The sequence below is a fragment of the Geospiza fortis genome, unplaced genomic scaffold (assembly GCF_000277835.1).
Source record: "Geospiza fortis unplaced genomic scaffold, GeoFor_1.0 scaffold229, whole genome shotgun sequence".
NCBI classification, from domain to species: Eukaryota; Metazoa; Chordata; class Aves; order Passeriformes; family Thraupidae; genus Geospiza; species Geospiza fortis.
This window is the reverse complement of record NW_005054357.1, coordinates 3,371,122-3,389,806: the sequence shown is the minus strand read 5'-3', so window position 1 is coordinate 3,389,806 and position 18,685 is coordinate 3,371,122. Positions and strand designations below refer to the sequence as shown.

Here is an 18,685-nt window from a genome sequence, read left to right as displayed (position 1 = left end):
TATGCACAAACTCAATGGGCAGAAGGCTGTGCTTGCCCTGGAGTAGAAGGAACAGAATTTCAGTGAAGCAGCAGCTTCATCCAGTTTTGGATTTACAGACAATGACTTGTTAAAGACCACAAAAAGGTGTGAAAGGAGAAGACTAAAAACCACAAAGCAGACTGTGGAGCAAAACTTACTTTCACTTTAAGGCAAGTTCCAAACCAGGCTCAACGTTTGACAAATGCTGCTCACTCCTCGCTCTGAAGGGTCTGGTTTGCTTTTAAAATATACTCTGAGCAACTTTAAAAACCTGATTATTTTGAGTATCTTTTCTTGTTCACCTCTGGTGACCAGGTGAAGGAGCCACTTTGTTTACAGGTGAAGTCAGAAGAGAGCAGACCAAACCCAGGAGACATGTGGCTTCTCTGCTATTTGGCATCTCCTATGCTCCAGCCTGGCAGAGAACACACACCTTGAGCTGGAGAAAATCTTACTCAGATGGTCCAACAGTCTTACACCTCACACAAAATTTAGAAGAATGTACTTTCATCCCAGACAGAAAACAAGAGATACTTCAAAGTGTTCTTCATTAATTTATCACTTAATATAAACGCTGACAGAAAAGCAGGTAAGACCTTGTAGACATTTCCATCTATTTACAAACCACACAGTGAATCACTTTTCCACTTTTTTTTTTTTGTCCAATCTGCAGCTCAAAGGACCCTCAGACATACTGTGAGAGCAACGTGGAGTCATGGAGAAAGAGGGAGAAAAGCAAGGAGAAGAGGGAAGAAGAAATAGCATTTAAACTTTCTTTTTTTTCTATGTAACTGCCATTCATGTACAGTAGGTCTCCACTCCCTTGTTCTTTCACACAAAAGTGACATTGTTGGCTCTATAGGTCTGAGAATTAAATAAAGAAGACCAACATTGACTTTCAAAATCGCTGGATCCTCTTGCCTTTAGCCTCCTTCAATGCATTCTGTCCCACTTAGCAGAGTACCTAGAAGGTTTTTCTGTCAAGTCTAAAAAGTCTATTGGAGGAGTAAAGACACAGGGAGTTGGATATAGAGAACTTTCTTCTACTCCTTTTGTTATCCCAGTTTTTCCAAGAGGTAGCAAAGCATCTAACCTTTCCTGGAGAAGACATAGCAATTCCCCATGTACCTCTGAACATCTCCCCCATGACCAGGCCTGTATGTACAAAACTTCATAATTCCTCTGAACTTGCAGAGAATTCAGTTTATGGAATTCTTCTCATACATTCTACTTCATCTCTACTCCTATTGTGAATGTTTTGATAGCTACAAGCAATAATTATCCACATTATCAACCCAGAGCCAGCCATTCCCATGAAGGATTGAGAATTTTTGTTTATGGGAAAGAGAAACAGGAAAGGAAGAAAACAGCAGAAGGAGAAGAAAAGCAAAGAAAAACACAAGGAGAGAATGAATGATATTTTGTTTAGCACTGATTCATGAAAACAGCAGATGGAATTTCACTTGTCTAGGATCCTATATAAATTTAAGAAATGGTTCATAACCTGACTCAACAAATTTCATGGTCTCCTTTATTACCTAGGCTATCCTTTATTTTATTTTTTGTTAAATATACCTCTGCAGGGCACAATCACATACAATCAATACGATTGGATAATTACATGAGCTCTATCCCAAGCATATATGCACCAATGTTAAAAAGTTATTTAAAAAACCAAACAAAACAAACAACCCAAAAAATAAAATAAACTCCACCCAAAAAGGTGATAATGACTGCAGAATGTCTCGGGGAGACTTGTAAGGAACTAACAAGATCAAAGAAAATTAGACTTACAAAAACCACAAAAAAAAAATCATATATCGAGAAATCCCACAACTGGAAGTAGATGATTTCAAAGAAGTGGAAGCTGTCATACAGATCCCACAATTCCTCCTCCCTCCTCTCACTCATGTCTTGCTTCACCTCTTCCTCCCCATAGCAACAAATACAAGGAGGGGAAGAGCTTAACATGACGCTACCAGTTAGAGAAAACATGGAAAAATAGCCAAGCTACAGAATAGCTGCTAAGCTGACTTGAAGGAAAGATCCTTTGAGCATGGAAGCTGCTTACACAGCAAGCACAAGCTGAAGGGGGAATGGGAACTCCTTAAAATTAGGGAATACTCTCAAAATGATTAGTTTTGCCCATGTTGATCAGCTTCACTTAGGAGAGGCTGCAGATGAATGGTACCAATTGTGAGCTGTGCAGCAGCTGTGATGTGAACAGGATTGCTTCTTCCTCTCAGGTTGCTTCAAGCATTTATTAAAGGCTGCTGCCAAATTTGTTTTAAAAAGCTACAAATAAAGAGGTCAGTGCACACATCCAGTTGTGGGATCCATCTGATATACAATCTGGTTTGGATGCCAAAGACTTGTGAGTACTGTCTGCCACAGAACTATTAACGAAATCTTTTTAACATTATGAAGAAGCAAATAATTTCTTGAGCATCAAATACTCCACAATATTTTTTTTTCTTCTTACAGATACATTTACCCCACATGCATTTCACATGTAATTCCATAATGTCTAATGCTTTTTATTTCCAGAGACTGCACTACCTGTTGCTTCTGTTTCTCCCAATACTGTATTTTTCAAATTGGACAATTGAGTTTTCCTAAAACTTGCAGATCTTCAAAACAGTACTTTCCTGGCATATGAAAACATCCAACCAGTGTATCCAAGGAAAGCTGCCTTGCTGGATGAAGTTAGGCACCTGAACCCTCCCAACTGCTGAACACCTTGCAATTAGCACTAAAAATCATACACAAACTCCCTGGAATTGCAACGATTGCCTGGGAAAGATCAGTTAATTACTCACATTACTAAGCTACAGGAATCAAATTTTGATTATTATAGCCACATGTTTTAAGCATCAAATGACTGTGATGTTCCTGATGCAGACAAATCCACATTGCCATGTGCTCTTTATATTGGGAAATTTCAGAAAAAGCTGCAGCCTCTTTGCTTGCCACACTTCCCATGGAACAATATTACACTTGCCAATAGGAAATAAAATTATAAAGAAAATAAATGTTAAGTTGTTCTCCTTTCTCTGCTAACCAAGGCTCTACCTGCATCACAAGAAGTGCTCTGAAGTCTGTGACAACACTAAGCAGTTACATTCTTCTTCCTACAGAAGAATAAAGGCCACATGTTAACTGTAGAAGGACACTGCTGGGATAACATTTCCCCAAATCCCTTTCTTATGTTGTATAACTAGAATTAACTTTAGTCTCTGTCATCCCCTGACACTCCAACAGAAAATAATGCAGTTGGTAACAGTTCACTATGGAACTGAAAATTCCCAATGAAGTTTTTGACATTTTAAGAGTCTATTTGAATTGACAGCAAATCAATTTGTGCTACATAATAATCTGTATAACAACCACCCATCTCTTGGCACCACAGCTGTACACAAAATGTGGCTCAGAAGAGCTACTTTGTTTCACTCAGAAATTCAGTTTACACTTACTCAAGCAAGGTGGATGTTTTTCCAGTTCTTAACTCCATCACCATGTAGGCAACTCAAAAACTCTTGCTCTCTTTTTCCCCCCAGGGAAATTGATTTATTGTGATACAAGAAATTAAGTTGCTGACACGCTAACTTTTTTTTGGTTGTTTTTTAAATCAGCAACATCAGGAGGCAGGAATGGAAGGCTGTGTTTTGGAAAGTGAATGATGACAAAATTTGAATATGAAGGTAACATCATGCGCCAGCAGCATTGCTCTGTGCTCCTTCTATCTATCCTAGGACCAAAACCACTTCTCCATACACACAGAGACAAGCACAAAAACTTGCACACTGCGTACGTTTGGGTCTTTTCTCCCATTTTTGAGCAGGAAAGATGGCTGGCACTCCCACTGTTGAGCCTCCTGAACACTGGCATGGCATTTCTTCTTTCTCATAAAAGCAGGTCTGAAATAGCCAGTCCAGGAAAGAAACTTTATATTGGGGGTCTTTCAGATAACTATCCTGTAAGTCTGCTTTGTTATAGACCAAAATTATAAATGGCAGTGGAAATGAGGGTTTATGCTACTTGGACTTTAAGAGAGTTCTCTTTGAACCTAAAAACTTTAGTAAGAAGTCTGTGAGAGCTTGAGTAGCTCAAGGAAGGGAAATGCCAGCAGCTTTCTTGTATTATCAATAAAAGCCTCACTCCTGGCCCTTTCTAGTACAAAATTTGCCCCACCTTACTGAGTCCACACTGTCAAGAGACAATATCATCACAAGTTTGGTTCTTCCACATCTAATTTAATGCAATGCTAGTGTTTCACAAATCTTTCGGTCCCAGTGGACTTAAAAGTCAGTCACATTTGTAACACAGATTTATCTTTTACTGTAACTGAAGAAATTTTCAATCAGTATTCAATTTAGAAACACTTAAAAACAAGGCTTCTTGGATTATAACATTTCTATGTTCCTTCTCCCTCTCTAAAAGAGCCATTCAGTCAGCTGAGAGAGTGCATGAGAGACTGAAAACACATCACAACACCTCAGATACATCTCAGTACATTGCAAATTGTATCACTAAATGGAATGATTTTCCACAATTCAATGCATGGGCAAGGCTTGACAATCATTAACTTCTGGAAATTGTTATTAGGATAATACAGTCAACTCACAATACCCTACACAAATGTCTGACAATCAAAATGGCTACACCAGGGGGAAAAAAAAAGTGTAAAGCACAAGTCTTTGGCTCTCCTTTAAAGAAAAACAGCAGTTTACCATGTTTATACAGATCCCCTGTTTGCCTACCAGTAGGGGCAATATCACATTTGTGCATCACTGAGTAATAACACCATTAGAAAAGGCAACTTCACAGAAGTTATTGGCTAAGCGAATTCATTTGAATGCTCTGTTTTGAGGCAGCAAGCTGTCACTGTTACACAATCAGGGAGGGTGGATGGGCAAGCCACAGGAGAAAAAGACACAAAAAGGGGAGAGACAGCTAAGAAAAGATTACAGAGAGAAGAACTGGAGAAGAACAGGGATAAAAGTGCTGCTAGCTTGAAAGGTGCTCTGATCTACAGAAAAAAAGTCCTACTCTGAAATAGGACAGCATGCAAGAAGGGGAGAACAAAAAGTTTAAATTTCTCCTATTAAGAAAAAAGAACTAGGTCACAGGACAGACAGATGAGATGTCGACAGGAGGGAAATAACACCACGGAATAAACAGACATCATCTATATACTGACTGAATCACTGACACACTGAAGCTTACCCTACCACTTGAAGCTTCCTATTCTGAAGGTTTGTCCATGCTGTCCATCTGGCTGAAACCCAAATATCAAGAGTTGTCTGGTGCAGCAGAAAATTTAACCTAACTACCAAAGGATGCAGCAGTGCCCTGACACCATGGTAATACTGCTTCTTCTTGCCCAACAGAAGGAACTAAACCACTTGGTAGCCAAGACCAATTTCACTGAGGTGGCCAGAATTCCTGTACAACTGGGACAATGATGGGCTACAGGAGTGAGTGCAGGAAGACACAGAGTCACTCCAGACATTTTCATGCTTGTAAACATCAATGCTGCCACTACTTACAGAGCTAGCTGTCCCCCAGGGTCTCCCAGTTTTTCCACAAAACTGGAACATTTTAGGTGCAGTTTCCAGAAAAAAACTTAAGAGCATGCACTGCATTTTGCTGTTTTATTTGTTTAATCAACTAAACTTCTGCAAAAAAAGCAGAAAAAGGGTAAGAGGAAAAGGGGATGAAACAAAGTTGAAAATCAATACTGTTAGTAGATACTAAATAAACTATTTAACAAGCCAAACTATAATTCCGGGCAAACAGGGCATTCACCTGGACACATTGATCACAACAAGGACGTTATGCACAAAGTACAGCACAGAGAGCTGGATGAAGGAGAAAAGAAAACCCAGTAACGTCCCCCTTCTAATCCACAGATTTTGGAAGCATTCATCATATGTAGGCCAGCAATCTAAAATAGTGCTTACTGAAGAATTCCAGGAGAAAATGTGGAGAAAAGAATAATCCCTAACCTGGTGAGGGAACTAGGAAATAAAAGGTAAAGAGGTTTTTGCCCCTCTAGATTTTCTTCCTAGTCTTACAAATGAATCTGTAGTGTCCAACCTATCATAACCATCTTTGAAAATTAATTTTACATCCACAATTACTACAGTCAAAAAAAAGGCACATTCTGGGCTTGTCCTCCTAGATTAGAATATTGCACTAATTATCTTGACTAAGATGAGCTCCCTGTGTTAATAAAGACACAGCAGGAAGGAGCAAACTAATTAAAATTAAGGAGAAGGCTGACCTGAGGGTGGTGCTCTGCACTGAAGGATGACTTGGAAGCAGGCAGCCAGGAAAAGACCTTCATCCTCCTCATGCCCAGAGCTGAGAAGGGAGGAACAGACCTGACAGGCTCCCAGCTGCATCACCCCAGTTCTGCTCAGCTCCAAGGAGAGTGGCTGGAATGCTTAGCTTCAAGTAGGAGATACAGACGGATAGGGGCAAGGGGAGATGAAGCTGTTTCAGTGCAAAGTTGATTCTTTGCCAAAAGTTAAAAGAGGCATTAGAAAAAAGCAAGCTTCAAACTACTCCAGGCAATTAAGAGGCCAAAGTTTAACTAAGAGTGAAATAAACCCGTGTTAAGACACATGGAAAGTGTGAGGGGGTGTGCTAAAAAATGCTTTTATTTTCATTCAGTGCTTCTACCTCCCAGACATTTGATCACAACAGCTGCGCTCATGCGAAAAAATTCTTAAAACATACCCAATATATATACAGATATAACTATGTATATATGTATATATATATTTATATATAAATTTTTATTTAAATAAAAAAGAAAGCTCGAATCCCAAGCCAATATGTGTATCAAATCCTTGACCAGCCAGGTCTGTAGGGCATAATCAAATTCAATGTGAAATAGTATATAAACGCGGTGCCTTGACTGGGCAAATTAAATAATTGCTACTCAAAAGAGTCTTCTGTTTGGACTCTCCTACTGGTAGGCAATAGTGAGACTGTATCCCCTCCCACCCCCCTGTTGTTTTATTTAACAGTATGATGAATGCAAAGCTTAGCCCAAGGTTGCTAGAACCTCAGCAGGAGTTAAGGTTAAGGAAAAAAAACTAAAACCCAAGAAAATTTATTAACTCTTGCTTTACCCAACCAAAGCAATGCAGTAATTTATTACATAACCAGTGCTTTCCCACTTAGTAGTCTAACCCAGAAAGAAAAAATGAGGACAGGCCAAGAAGGTAGAGAGGGAGCAGCACTTGAAAAATCATTCTCAAGAGGTCTTCATATCCAGGATCTTACCTCAGCATATGCCAAAAAAGTAAAAAAATGTGCAGCAAGAACAAAATCCTTAATCTTAAAAAAAAAAATGAAAAAACACTTAGAGCTTCTCTGGCTTATGCCCACAAAGCATCTACTTGGAGAAGTATTAGATCTATCAGGCAAAATTTGCTTCTCAATAATTCTGGCAAGATCTGTGCTGCATCTTCAGTGGTTACTTTGGTGCAATTTTTCCTCCATGAAACGGGAACCCAAGGTGGATTCACTGCAGGTCTGACAAACTGCAGGTTGATACTCAGGTGCCAGATTCTAACACACACAGACCTTAAATACTGCCAGACTTTAAAAAGGACCACACCTTCGCAAAGATTCTGTCATTTGCAGTTTAAATTCAGCAATTTAAGCAAGAAGCTCAGGTGAAGTTCCTGGCCACAATGGGAGGAATTGTGTTAAGATGAAGTTTGCTGCACATCTTTTGACACTGCAGTTCACAGCTACTCTCCAACCCTCATTCCTTGTTTACCCTTAAACCATACAAGGAAGTGGCCAAATTGTTGTAGTAAGGTAAATAAGGAATTATGCACTGGGTATGTAATAATACCAAAATAAAAGAAAACCTACTTCATTAAGATCATACAATTAATCAAACAGAGTATATATATATAATATCTTTTTTTTTTAAGCCCTGGGATTCAAGGCGTCCAAAGTTATTAAAATAAAGTTCATTCACAGAACAAAAACAAATTTAATTTGAATTGCTTGCAGATACTGCTAATTTTCATTTTTTTTTAATTAAAAAATGCGTTAATGTGAACTATGTGCAGGATTTGTTTCTAGTAGTTGTGTTTGTGCACATTGCCTCTGGACCTGCTGCTCTGCTACTACTGCTGCTCCTGGGTTTATCCAATCATCCCTGGAAAAAAACACAAGATGGAAGCTGCTGACACCCCAGCAGAAGGCGCTCCAGGGTGTGCTGGCCTCGCTTCATGGAGCAGATGCGGGTGTCACTCCCCCTCGCTGGGAGTCAGGGCCATCTCCTCCTCCCTCGGGGTCCTCTGCCAGGCTGAGAGATGCCATATTGTTTGACAGGAGCCCAATGTTCTCTTGGGTCAAAGCTGATCCATTTGGAACATCACTGCTGAAGGGAAGTTGAAGAGAAGGGAGAAGTGGGTGAAAAGAAGCAATTAATGAGACTTTGCCTTCATTTTGAAGTAAGAGGACTTCAGTGTACATATTCTAGAATATTTAACTTACCTAATAATAATTTATCTTTTTTCCTCCCCGATTTTAAAAATATAAACGGTTATTTTGATTTCATTACTTTTATAGCACCATATGGAAAAATTAGTTCCTGCTCTGGAGGTGTCAATCTGATGGTGCAGCACAAAACTCCAGAACTGGTTATAAAAAGAAGGCACAGACTTCATCAGCAATATGAAAATGCTCATTCTGAATAAATATTAATATTCCAAACTGCTCACATGAAGTTATGTATGCATGCAAGCTTCTCTGTTCAGTGCTGGCCTGAACACATGTAGATGCTTGTGGCTGTTTGAAAATATTTGCTGTAGAGACTTCCAGCATTCCCAAAAACATCTTATTCCAACCACTAAATGTGAACTGAAATCAAACCCAGCATCTACACAGATAAAAGTCCACTACTGACAGCTTCAAAGTCTGTGCCTTCCTAGACAACATCCACATCACAAACCTCAGCAGGATGGAATACCTTTCACATTTGGGAGATTTCTTTTAGTTGAAACCAAAACAGCAGATAAGGATTTCTTTTGTGGTAGCTGTGTAACTCCTGCTTCTCCCTACTAATCACCCAATACTGACCAGATGGTTTCTCTCTGCAAATCTTCTGCTCCATTAATTTATTTAGTCTTATTCCACTCACCTACTCCACAGCTAGAGAGGTCCTTAATTCATACCTGCACTATAAAAACTTGCTTTTTAGTCTCTTTGCATAGTAGGTGCTTCCTCATCATAGCTGATGTGAGGCAAGGGTATTTATTCAAGAGGAGAGTGGCCCTGAAAAAGCGGCTCCTGTTACACAAAGACAGGTTGAAGGCCCGTGTTACCTGAATGTCAGTGTAAGGTCCTCAGCTGGAACCTTGTTTTGTGGTTCTAATTGTCCATTTTCTGTCTGTTTAGTGGTGCCCAGCTTGTTTTTCATATCCAGTGAAGACTGGCTCTCCTTTAAAGAAAGAACAGATGAAAAATTCTTTAAGAGTGTGTTGAAAGACCTGGAGTTATCATTCCTTAGGGATGATGAAGAAGGCCTGTAAATTGCAGTCACACAGTTTAACCCGCAAAAGCCATGAGACAAAACCAGACTTTTAGATATGCTCATCCTCTCAGGACACAGTATTTCCCAAAAGGAAGGGATGATCCTTGTAACAACAAGCAAAGGCCACAGACTGTAACAGCACACAGACTTCTGAACACTAGCCTGTACCTGCAGACAATGTCTCCTATGTTAGAGCAGTTTATAGAGCTCATGGCACAGGGACCTTGGAGACAATTTGGTTTCCATCAAAGTCAACACCACGCTTATTTCAAACGGTGACAAATTAACAACATTTAAGAGGCTGCATTAAACTTCTTCATGAAGAAGACTCAAGAAACTCCTCAGGAGGTTTTGAAGAATAGAGGTGAAGAGGAAGATGGATGACTCGAGCTGTGAGCATCCAGCAGGGAGCCTTTCGCCAGGGTGAAGGGGCTGCAGCCAGTACATGGCTCTGCACTGCATCTCTGCCTCCCAGCCCCCCAGCACTCACCATGCTCAGCTCACGGGTTCTCTTCCCAATTTCCCTTTCCACCTGGTGTAGCTCCAAGCTCAGCTGTTCACTTGAGATCATCCCAGGCCACTTGGGAGGTGGGGGTGGGGGCTGTGGTTGGCCTGCCAGGGTAGTCGCCTCTCTCTGCAACAGCAGCCTGTTACTAACAGCCTAAATGCATAAAGCCAAGCACATACACAACTGAGCACACAACACACCAAGCACAGAGAGCTCTAAGGCCATAATTCCAGAGTATTGCTCATTTACAAAACCAAGGCCACACTTTACAATGTCCCAATTGAAATCACTTCCAGTGCAAGTTTTAACATGTTTCTGTAGAGATGGACAAGTATTTTCATTTTTAAACAAGCAGTGTTAAATACCCCTTGCTGTCATAAATTTGCATGCGTTTTCTTCATGTGTCACTCCCTTCTCAAAACTAAACAAGCCCATGAACAAAAACATTACTCTCTTCTGAGCTCTATGTTCAACAAAAGAAAACTGCAGATAAGCAAGTCTGCTGCTTTATTTACAGCAGTAAAATTTATCTAATTCTACAGTAGAGCCAGAATTATCATTACATCATCTTGAGAGATGTAGCTGTCAATATGTAGGTCTCTACTGACCCACATTGGGAAACAGAGGAACAGAGGGGCAAGTGACTATGGTCATTCACAAGTTGCAAGTTACTAAAAGCAGTAGCCATGTCAGCCATTCTAAAACTCTGTTAACACTTGTGAATCAGTTCTGCAAGTGTGGGCTCTGCATTTAAATATATCATCTTGTACTCCACAACCCAGCATTTGGCTGGTCCTTAAGTAGAAATGCTCATACAATGCAAAAGTAAAATGATCTAGCTCTTCATGCTTTGGCTGAATTGATTGCTGCAACCTTGTAATAGGTAAACCAGTGAAGACTCCTTGATTTCCAATATCTATATGCAGCTTTAAACATAAGAGACAAACTGAAAGCTGTTCTTAATCAAAATAACTAATTTTGCAAAATTCATATTATGCCAAAATCAAGGCTCAACACTCAACTCTGTAGGATTTAACACTGACACAACCACCACAATGATGAGCAGGAGAAGGCCACTTACAGGTTTGCAACTTTCCAGTACTCTTGTATTATGGCAAATGCAGACATGCAAGATTGAAAACATTTTCTCCTCTCATTCCCAAACAAGAGCACAAGAACACAAGCTAAGTTTCAAGTCACTAACAAATGCATATTACTACACCTACTGCTGTGACTTAATTGTGAGCTCTTAAACTAATCTGCAATAACCCTCCTCTGTAACATGTGTTCTTAACTAGCCAAAGCTTCAGCAGAAGCTGCTATCCACTACTTACAGCAATTTCTTCTGGGAAAATGTTAACACAAATAGTTGCTGAGGTACCTAGAACAGTTTTCTGGTAAATATTTACTGATTTTTCCTAACAGGAAAAAAATAACTAAGGCTTTCTGAAACTATTAATTCATTATAGCTTGACATTACTCCTGTCTCACAAAATCTAAATATTTCAGCTCATTAATTCTTTTAGACACACACTCACCTTATGCTACAACTACATTTCTTCTAAGCAAAGAGCCCTAAAATATTAAGCCTTAATTTTTCAAGCTAAATATATTACATATTTATTTTCTTGACTCTTGTGGTTTGTGCTGTTTAGGAAGAAACAGGTATAAACACAAAGCCAAACATGAAACAGATGAAGCTCATGGCTTTCTGTACATAAAATCAGACATTTCCAACAGCACTAAAGTCAAGAAGAACAGGCTCCTACACCCCAAGTTTGCCTCTGAGTAGAGCTGAACAGAGGGGGAGTGAAAAAGACAGTAAACAAGACTGAGCACAGACTGCAGATTCAGATATGGTGTTGATGTGCATGTGGAGTGCAGGGAAGTTTCTGCTGCTGAGCAGAAAGGCTGGAACTTGCACCACAGCCCTGATGCGTGGCATCACAGGATTAAGTATTTCTACTGAGTATTACTACAAAGGTCAGCTCTTGAAAGGCTTTACCAGCCTCATCTCTCTCCATCCCACCCCCCAGTGCCTCTCCAAACGCTGGTACCAACCTCCAGCCCCCTCATTTGGGTCTGCTGGCTGATCTGATGGTCAACTTGCTGCAGCTCCATGCGCAGCTGCTGCTCCCGTTCAGCTGAGGGCAACTGCTTCCCATGAGCAGCCACATCTGACATGGACAGCCTCTCCCTTTGGGATTGGAAAACAAGGAGATTTCAAAAAAAATCTTTACTCCACCGGCACAGAAAAAAATAGATGAGAGAAAATTTAGAGAAAGGCAAAGAAAAAATACAGCAATCCTACCTGTCATTGAAACGTCCCTGAGAAGGTATATTTTGATGAGGAGAATATGGAGAGCCTCCCCAGCCACCGTGAGTTTCATAAGGACTGTAGTCTACCAGGGAACAGAAGAAAACCACATTGCATTACTACAAAATCACCCTTTCAGTCATTCAGCCAACACAGAACTAGACAGAGAAGAAGAAGAAAGGCCAGCCCTCTATTTATGAGAAGTTGAACATTTCTTCTGATTGAATGAACACAGAAATACTCTTTGTGACTGGTCTCACACGCCTAATACACAACTCTTCCTGTCATGTATGTTAGTCATGTATTAGGCACAAGACTAACAGTCTGTGACAGCCTCCCAGAGTCTGAGATTGTGAAGGACTTCAGATACCAAGGCAGATGAGTGTTGTCATCTTATTGCAAAAGTCCCATACCCTCTCGGTGATTTCTCATGTGCAGCTCCTCACAGCACTGACTCCTTCTTCAGAGCACAGCCAACAAACCAACTCTCCCCTCAACCAGATAACCCACTTTTTTGTAGCATTCATCTTCTTATTGGAGACAGCTGTGGCCTGTTAAGGGCAGGCCTGCTCCTAATATTTGGTGATTAGTACAGCTGCAAGTCCTTAGGGGTGAGACTACCTTCTGCACTATCTTTATTTTCTTACATTCTATCCCTCCACAGATGAGCAAACACAGAAATAAACTTACAGACATGATAACTGCAGTTATTTTTACTACTGAAGTTCCTAAAAGACTCAGGAGTTCATTGATAATTCTGACATACCTCAGTAACTACAGTTTAAAGATTAAGTTTTCACCTGTAATCAAGTCTAAAAAATTACTGCCCGAAAGAGCTAGAAGCAAGTTTGGGGGAATATAACAATTCAATATTTTCTTAAAGTTATGCAGTGCACCTCAAGAAAGGGACAATCTTTTGGAGTAAGACAGAAGGCCATATTACATATGTGACTAGAAAATAGATGTGTTGGAAATGAACTACTTCTACTTTTTTGCTTTGCCTAACAGTACATGAGACAATGGCTGCATTAAATCTGCAGGAGCAGCTACCCATAAACCAGGAGAGCAGCAGTACAATACTCCATCAAGATGGTTTTGCATAGAGTATTTGGGAAAGTGCTAGGCTTCTGGATTCTGCTGCTACAGATTTAAAATAAGCTTCCTATCAGAGGGACTGGCAGAACAAAGTAACTTCTTCCAAACAGCAACAACATATCACTAACGAATACATTGTGTATGCACAAACGTGCCATGGAATCATTGAACATCCCAAGTTGGAAGGGACCCATAAGGACCACGGAGTCCAACTCCTGGCCCTCCACAAACACCCCAACAATCCCACCCTGTACCCTAGAGTACTGCCCATATATTTCTGGATCTCTGGCAGCCCTGGGGCTGTGACCATTCCCTGTTCAGTGCCACCCTCTGAGGGAAGAATCTTTTCCTGATATCCAACCATATCCTCCCCTGACACAGCTCCACTCTTATCACTGGTCACTAGAGAGCAATCAGGACCTGCCCTTCTGCAGCCCCTCAGGAAGAAGCTGTAGACTGCCATGGGGTCTGCCCTCGGTCTCCTCCTGTCCAGACCAAGTGATCTCAGAGAGCTGTGGCAACCTTGTTCTGAATTCAGTCCTCTCAGTATAACCCTACCTGCAGTTGTTTTAAATGGCATTAACACACACCACAGCTGTACTTCTAAGGCAAGATACAAGGTTACAAGGCTTGTCTTCCAGGCAAGTAAAGAAAATAGCAACAGCCAACAAAATGCAAGAGCAGAGATCATACCTGAAATGATGGATTTGGTGGCAGCTCCCTGAACTGCCATGGCCTGCATGGGCCCAGAGTTCTGGTACATGGCTTTGGAAGTACGGGAGATGGCCCCAAATCTTGACACAGTTGGTCGGTCTCCGAAGGGAATGAGGTCATCGTCCCCCGCCTCGGCCGCTCGCCGCTGCATGTCCAGGCGCTGTTCACGCATGGCTTTACTGTCCACATTCTGCACAAGACATGGAAAAGGCACTCCAAAACTCATTCCAAAACTAACAGGACACATTCCTCTCACAACAATTTGGTAAGTGCAGTTAGTTTCTCTTGTATTCTCTATTCCCTTCACTTTTCAACTGGTTTTCGTAGTCAGAGGGGACATCTCCTTAATGGTCTACCTTAAGATGATCATTACAACACCACAGTGAAAAAGCTGAAAAACTGTGATCAAATCCAGAAGAAGAGAGCAGCAGCAAATGGGAACTGAGAAAGTATAATGGGAAGAGAAGGGGGGGAAAACCTCCCCCTCATATAAACTCCAAGAAGAGACCAGTGGGCATCTCTGAGGAGTACACATTCCTTCTAGAATCAAAAACAAATTTCTCTGAAGCCCAGTGCTAAGAATTGTAAAACCTAACAGCCTGCAAATGACTCAGAATGGGAGTTTTTCAGTACCACACTTACTTGGACATGTCTGGTGTATCTTTTCAGGCACTTTTCATAAAGCAGCAGTACTGTGTGGAACATCCTGGTTTCTAACTGAGTTTCAGACTCAAACACCTTAATGGGTCAGCATATGAGGAGAGAAAGTGTTCACTCTGTCCTCCAAGAGCTGAGTTATATAGGAAAGCTATCTGTTGGCTACCACAAAATGTAACATGGTAAGAATTGCCAAAATCAAGTTAAGACTTTGCTAAAGAAATAAAATTGTGCACAATAGAACAAAAAGAGCAAGGTAAGTGGGACCACTTTGCCAATAAAATTGTCTAAAGGCTACAACCTTTGGTATAGTCCAATAATAAAATAAAACTCTGCAAGCTTTCAGTGGGGATAATGATTGCTAGAAACAGTTAACATATCTGAGGCAGGAATAAAGGGGTGAAAATGGCAGTAACAACTAAGTTGGAATCTAAACTCAAGAAATGTAATACTTGGAAACTGAAACATTAGGGAAAATCTACTTTGTAATTCTGGAAAAAAAACCATTTTAATTTCGAGGCCATAGGATGGTAGTGCCAATTTTAATATCCTTCTATTTACCCAGTAAAGCTGCATGTATCTGCAGAATATTCAGCATTATGCACTCAGATGATCCTACTCCTGTCCTTCAAAAAAAAGGAATCTCTTATGAATGATTAAAAAAAAATCACTGAAGAATTAAGTCAGTAAAGGTGTCTTGATAATTTTTTCCTGTGAGGAGGCAAAAACTGAAAAGCAGCAGAGATCTCGTTTTGCTTATCTGAAAATTAGCTCTGGGGCAGAAAAATACTTTGTTTAGCCTTGAAAAAGGAGGTTACTTCTCCAGAACCTTATTACTCCTTGTAATTGAGCTGCAGGTTTTTTACACAGTTTTCTAGCAGCAGGGATGAAAGCCAAGAGCTGTTTATCACTCCTGGATGCTGCCACTTAGACAGCAATAAGCTGATTCCAAGTAATCTCAGTACTTCCCCAGGTCAAACGTGGCAGTGCGGTAACTCCAGGCAACCACACTGTGTAGGACTGAGAGCAAGGGAACAGGTAAAAAGGCCAAAGCTGCAGATGAAATGCAATTTTTTGCTCTGCTTTTTTCAGGAGAAAGCCTCCTTTTTGGGTCCATTTGCAACAGCAGCTTCAAGATTTTATGAGGAAAGCAATTCAGCAGACAGACCAAAGACAAATTTAATTCCAATGGGGCAGAGGGGGAAAGGGGAGCCTTTCTGAGGAGAAGCTGAACCAAAAAAATCCTGATTTAATAAGTGGATGCAACAGGTGAGCATCTGTCCATAGAAGAATGAATTCTGGTTAGAAATGTTCCCCCCCACCTATTATTGGCCAAAGAAAGGTCTCCATGACTCCAACAACACAAAAATAAGTCAACAGATCACTTTTGCAGATGGGGGATGAAGGAGAATAGATGAATCTCTGTAAAATAGTTCCTCAGGCTAAACAGTCTTTTCTCTTGAAGAGCTTGAATGACTTGCTACATGCATGGGCTACCAGCCTACTCCTCATGTTGAGTGATGTGTGAATGTTAGGAAGAAAGTGAATAGTGGTGGTATAGAAGACTCTATATTCTCCTCCATTCATGACTCCCAATAGTAACACCCAAGCAGCCCCTTCATTTTGCAACACTGACCCAGCAAAAATGGAGCAGCACAAAACAAGATCACAGCCTGCCTCCCAAAGTTCAGTGAAGGGCTGAATAACTGCAGCAGAGAGCTAGAAATTGCCTTCAAGAACAAACAGCTTAGTGCAAAGTTTTTACTGTGTTTTTCTCAGAAACTTCATGCAAGTTTTGGGTACTCTCGTGGCCAAAAACCACAGTCCTTCAAGTAAAAAACTAGTAACACCCTTAAAAGCAACAACAGCCATGTTAAAAAAGAATTAATTGCCTAAAATTAAGTTACAGCATCTTTCTCTGACAGAAAGAAATACAGGCAGCAACAGATGGACAAGCTTAATTAAGAAGCAGCCAGGACAGAATAATTTTTGCATTTCAAGTAAATGCAAAGAATAATCCTTGCACAATATTCTTGCTATCTATGGCTTCAGAGCAGAGAGGTTATCCTGCCACTATATGCAGAATTTTGTACCAGCTACACAAGGGTAGGACTGTTCATAACTTTGAAAACTAAGTGTTTCACACAGCTGCAAATGCTTTCTGTGACTGCAATGCACTTCTGAGCTTAAATAAAAGCACTGCCATCAATCGTGGAAAGCAAATGAAAGTCCTTCCCAACCCACAGAAATATCCACTCTTCTGTTTTCCCCTTATCCCTGCATACCGCCATCTCCACACTCCTTGCTGCCACAACATCTTTGGGTTTTGCATCTTTGGTTCCAATGTAGGAGCCGATGGTGTCACAGGACCACGGAGAGTACTGGCTGTAGTCATTTCCTTTGTATTTCCCAGCTACCTTCAGGTCTTCATCCAAGTACTGTACAAAAACAAAAATCTGGTTCTGTAAGTGAAGGGAAGAAGCAGTTTCACAGCCATCCCTGTTCACTTCAACAGTAGTGAACTTGAGAAACATGACCAGGATTATTTTTTATCAGAAATATCACCCTCTGGAACTGGGCCAGAGAACACATGAAGTGCATGAAATCCTGAGCCCCCGGCTATGCTCCCAGTGCTGACTGATCACTTGGCCAGTTCAAAGGTGATATTTTGACACTGGTTAACAAAACAAATCTCTATCAAGCTGTTACTTCATTCTAAATATGTCAGGAGTAAAGTCTAGTAACTGTGAAGAGCGATTACTTCAATTAGCAATGGCTCTACATTAATTTTCTTGGCTGCACCAAAAGCAGAGAGCTCAGGACCAGTGGTAGATCAACAGCCAGCTGAAACACTGGAGACTGTACTACAAGGGCTTCCCAGCTAGGCACGAAATCTACTTTCCCCAACACTTGCCAGTGCTGTATTGGTCTGATTTTCTTGTTGTCTACACCTACCAGCACATAAACACCCAAGTATTTTCTAAACATGCCAGTATCTCATGTTTTGTCAAAATACGCTTACCTCCTCTGAGTGAAAAGGATGAGGCAAGGTTGGTGATGGTGCAAAAGGAGGTGGAGAAATCACCTTCCTCTCCTCCAGCTGGGCCATGATCTCTTTCCTTCGTCTGTGAAGTTCATCCAGGCTGGGATGAGGCTGAAATGAAGACAGGGAAATGTTTCAGAGCTCCTGAAGCATTAAAGTACAAAATGAATAATTTTCTAAGTGTTGTTTATCTGAACAAAATAAGGCAGCAATGTACTGCAAGGAGAGGGAAATACAGAGGATACACAGAATCAATGAAGTAACAAATAATGATCACTCTGTTTAAGTCTACAGAATCAATGAAGTAACAAATAATGACCTGTTAAATAAACAAATAATGACCTGAAGTAACAAATAATTAACCTGTTAAGTTTCATACAGGACATACATGTTCCTACACTGACCAGTGTTAGTTCAGGACACCCCACAGACAGGCAACATGTTACAACTTGGCAAAGTTCCCACTGGCACATGTTCAAGTTCCCATTACAGTCATGTAGGGTAAATTGATAGAACTCTACAGGTCACTAGTCACATTTATTATTCACTTTGCAATAGAATTAAACACAAAAACGGCACACTCAAACTGATAAATCTGTAAGTTATGTTAAAAACACTTCCTGTACCTGGAATAGGATTCAGAGCCTTTAATCTGAATGACTTAAGTCCAACTATTCTACAGAACTCAATTCCAGCTGGGGAGTCATCAAAACAAATTTGTAAACTTATAACAGGAAGACCCTCCAGTTAGCTATCTAACTA

General features: G+C 40.6%; 1 protein-coding gene across 5 annotated transcripts in view; it reads right to left on the bottom strand.

The window, feature by feature from the left end:
- Positions 1 to 1,535: 1,535 nt before the first annotated feature.
- RC3H1 (ring finger and CCCH-type domains 1) overlaps positions 1,536 to 18,685 on the bottom strand; it is a 61,890-nt gene continuing 44,740 nt past the window's right edge. For 2 of the 5 annotated variants that reach the window (XM_031059167.1, XM_031059168.1), the window contains exons 13-20: positions 17,903 to 18,034; positions 17,166 to 17,318; positions 14,203 to 14,413; positions 12,409 to 12,499; positions 12,159 to 12,294; positions 10,080 to 10,250; positions 9,381 to 9,496; positions 1,536 to 8,434 (exon numbers count right to left, since the gene is read on the bottom strand). In XM_031059167.1, coding sequence (XP_030915027.1) covers positions 8,281 to 8,434; positions 9,381 to 9,496; positions 10,080 to 10,250; positions 12,159 to 12,294; positions 12,409 to 12,499; positions 14,203 to 14,413; positions 17,166 to 17,318; positions 17,903 to 18,034 — 1,164 coding nt within the window. In that variant the 3' untranslated portion in view covers positions 1,536 to 8,280. The remainder of the gene's footprint in view (positions 8,435 to 9,380; positions 9,497 to 10,079; positions 10,251 to 12,158; positions 12,295 to 12,408; positions 12,500 to 14,202; positions 14,414 to 17,165; positions 17,319 to 17,902; positions 18,035 to 18,685) is intronic. The other 3 variants (XM_031059169.1, XM_031059170.1, XM_031059171.1) reach the window with 3 other exon arrangements.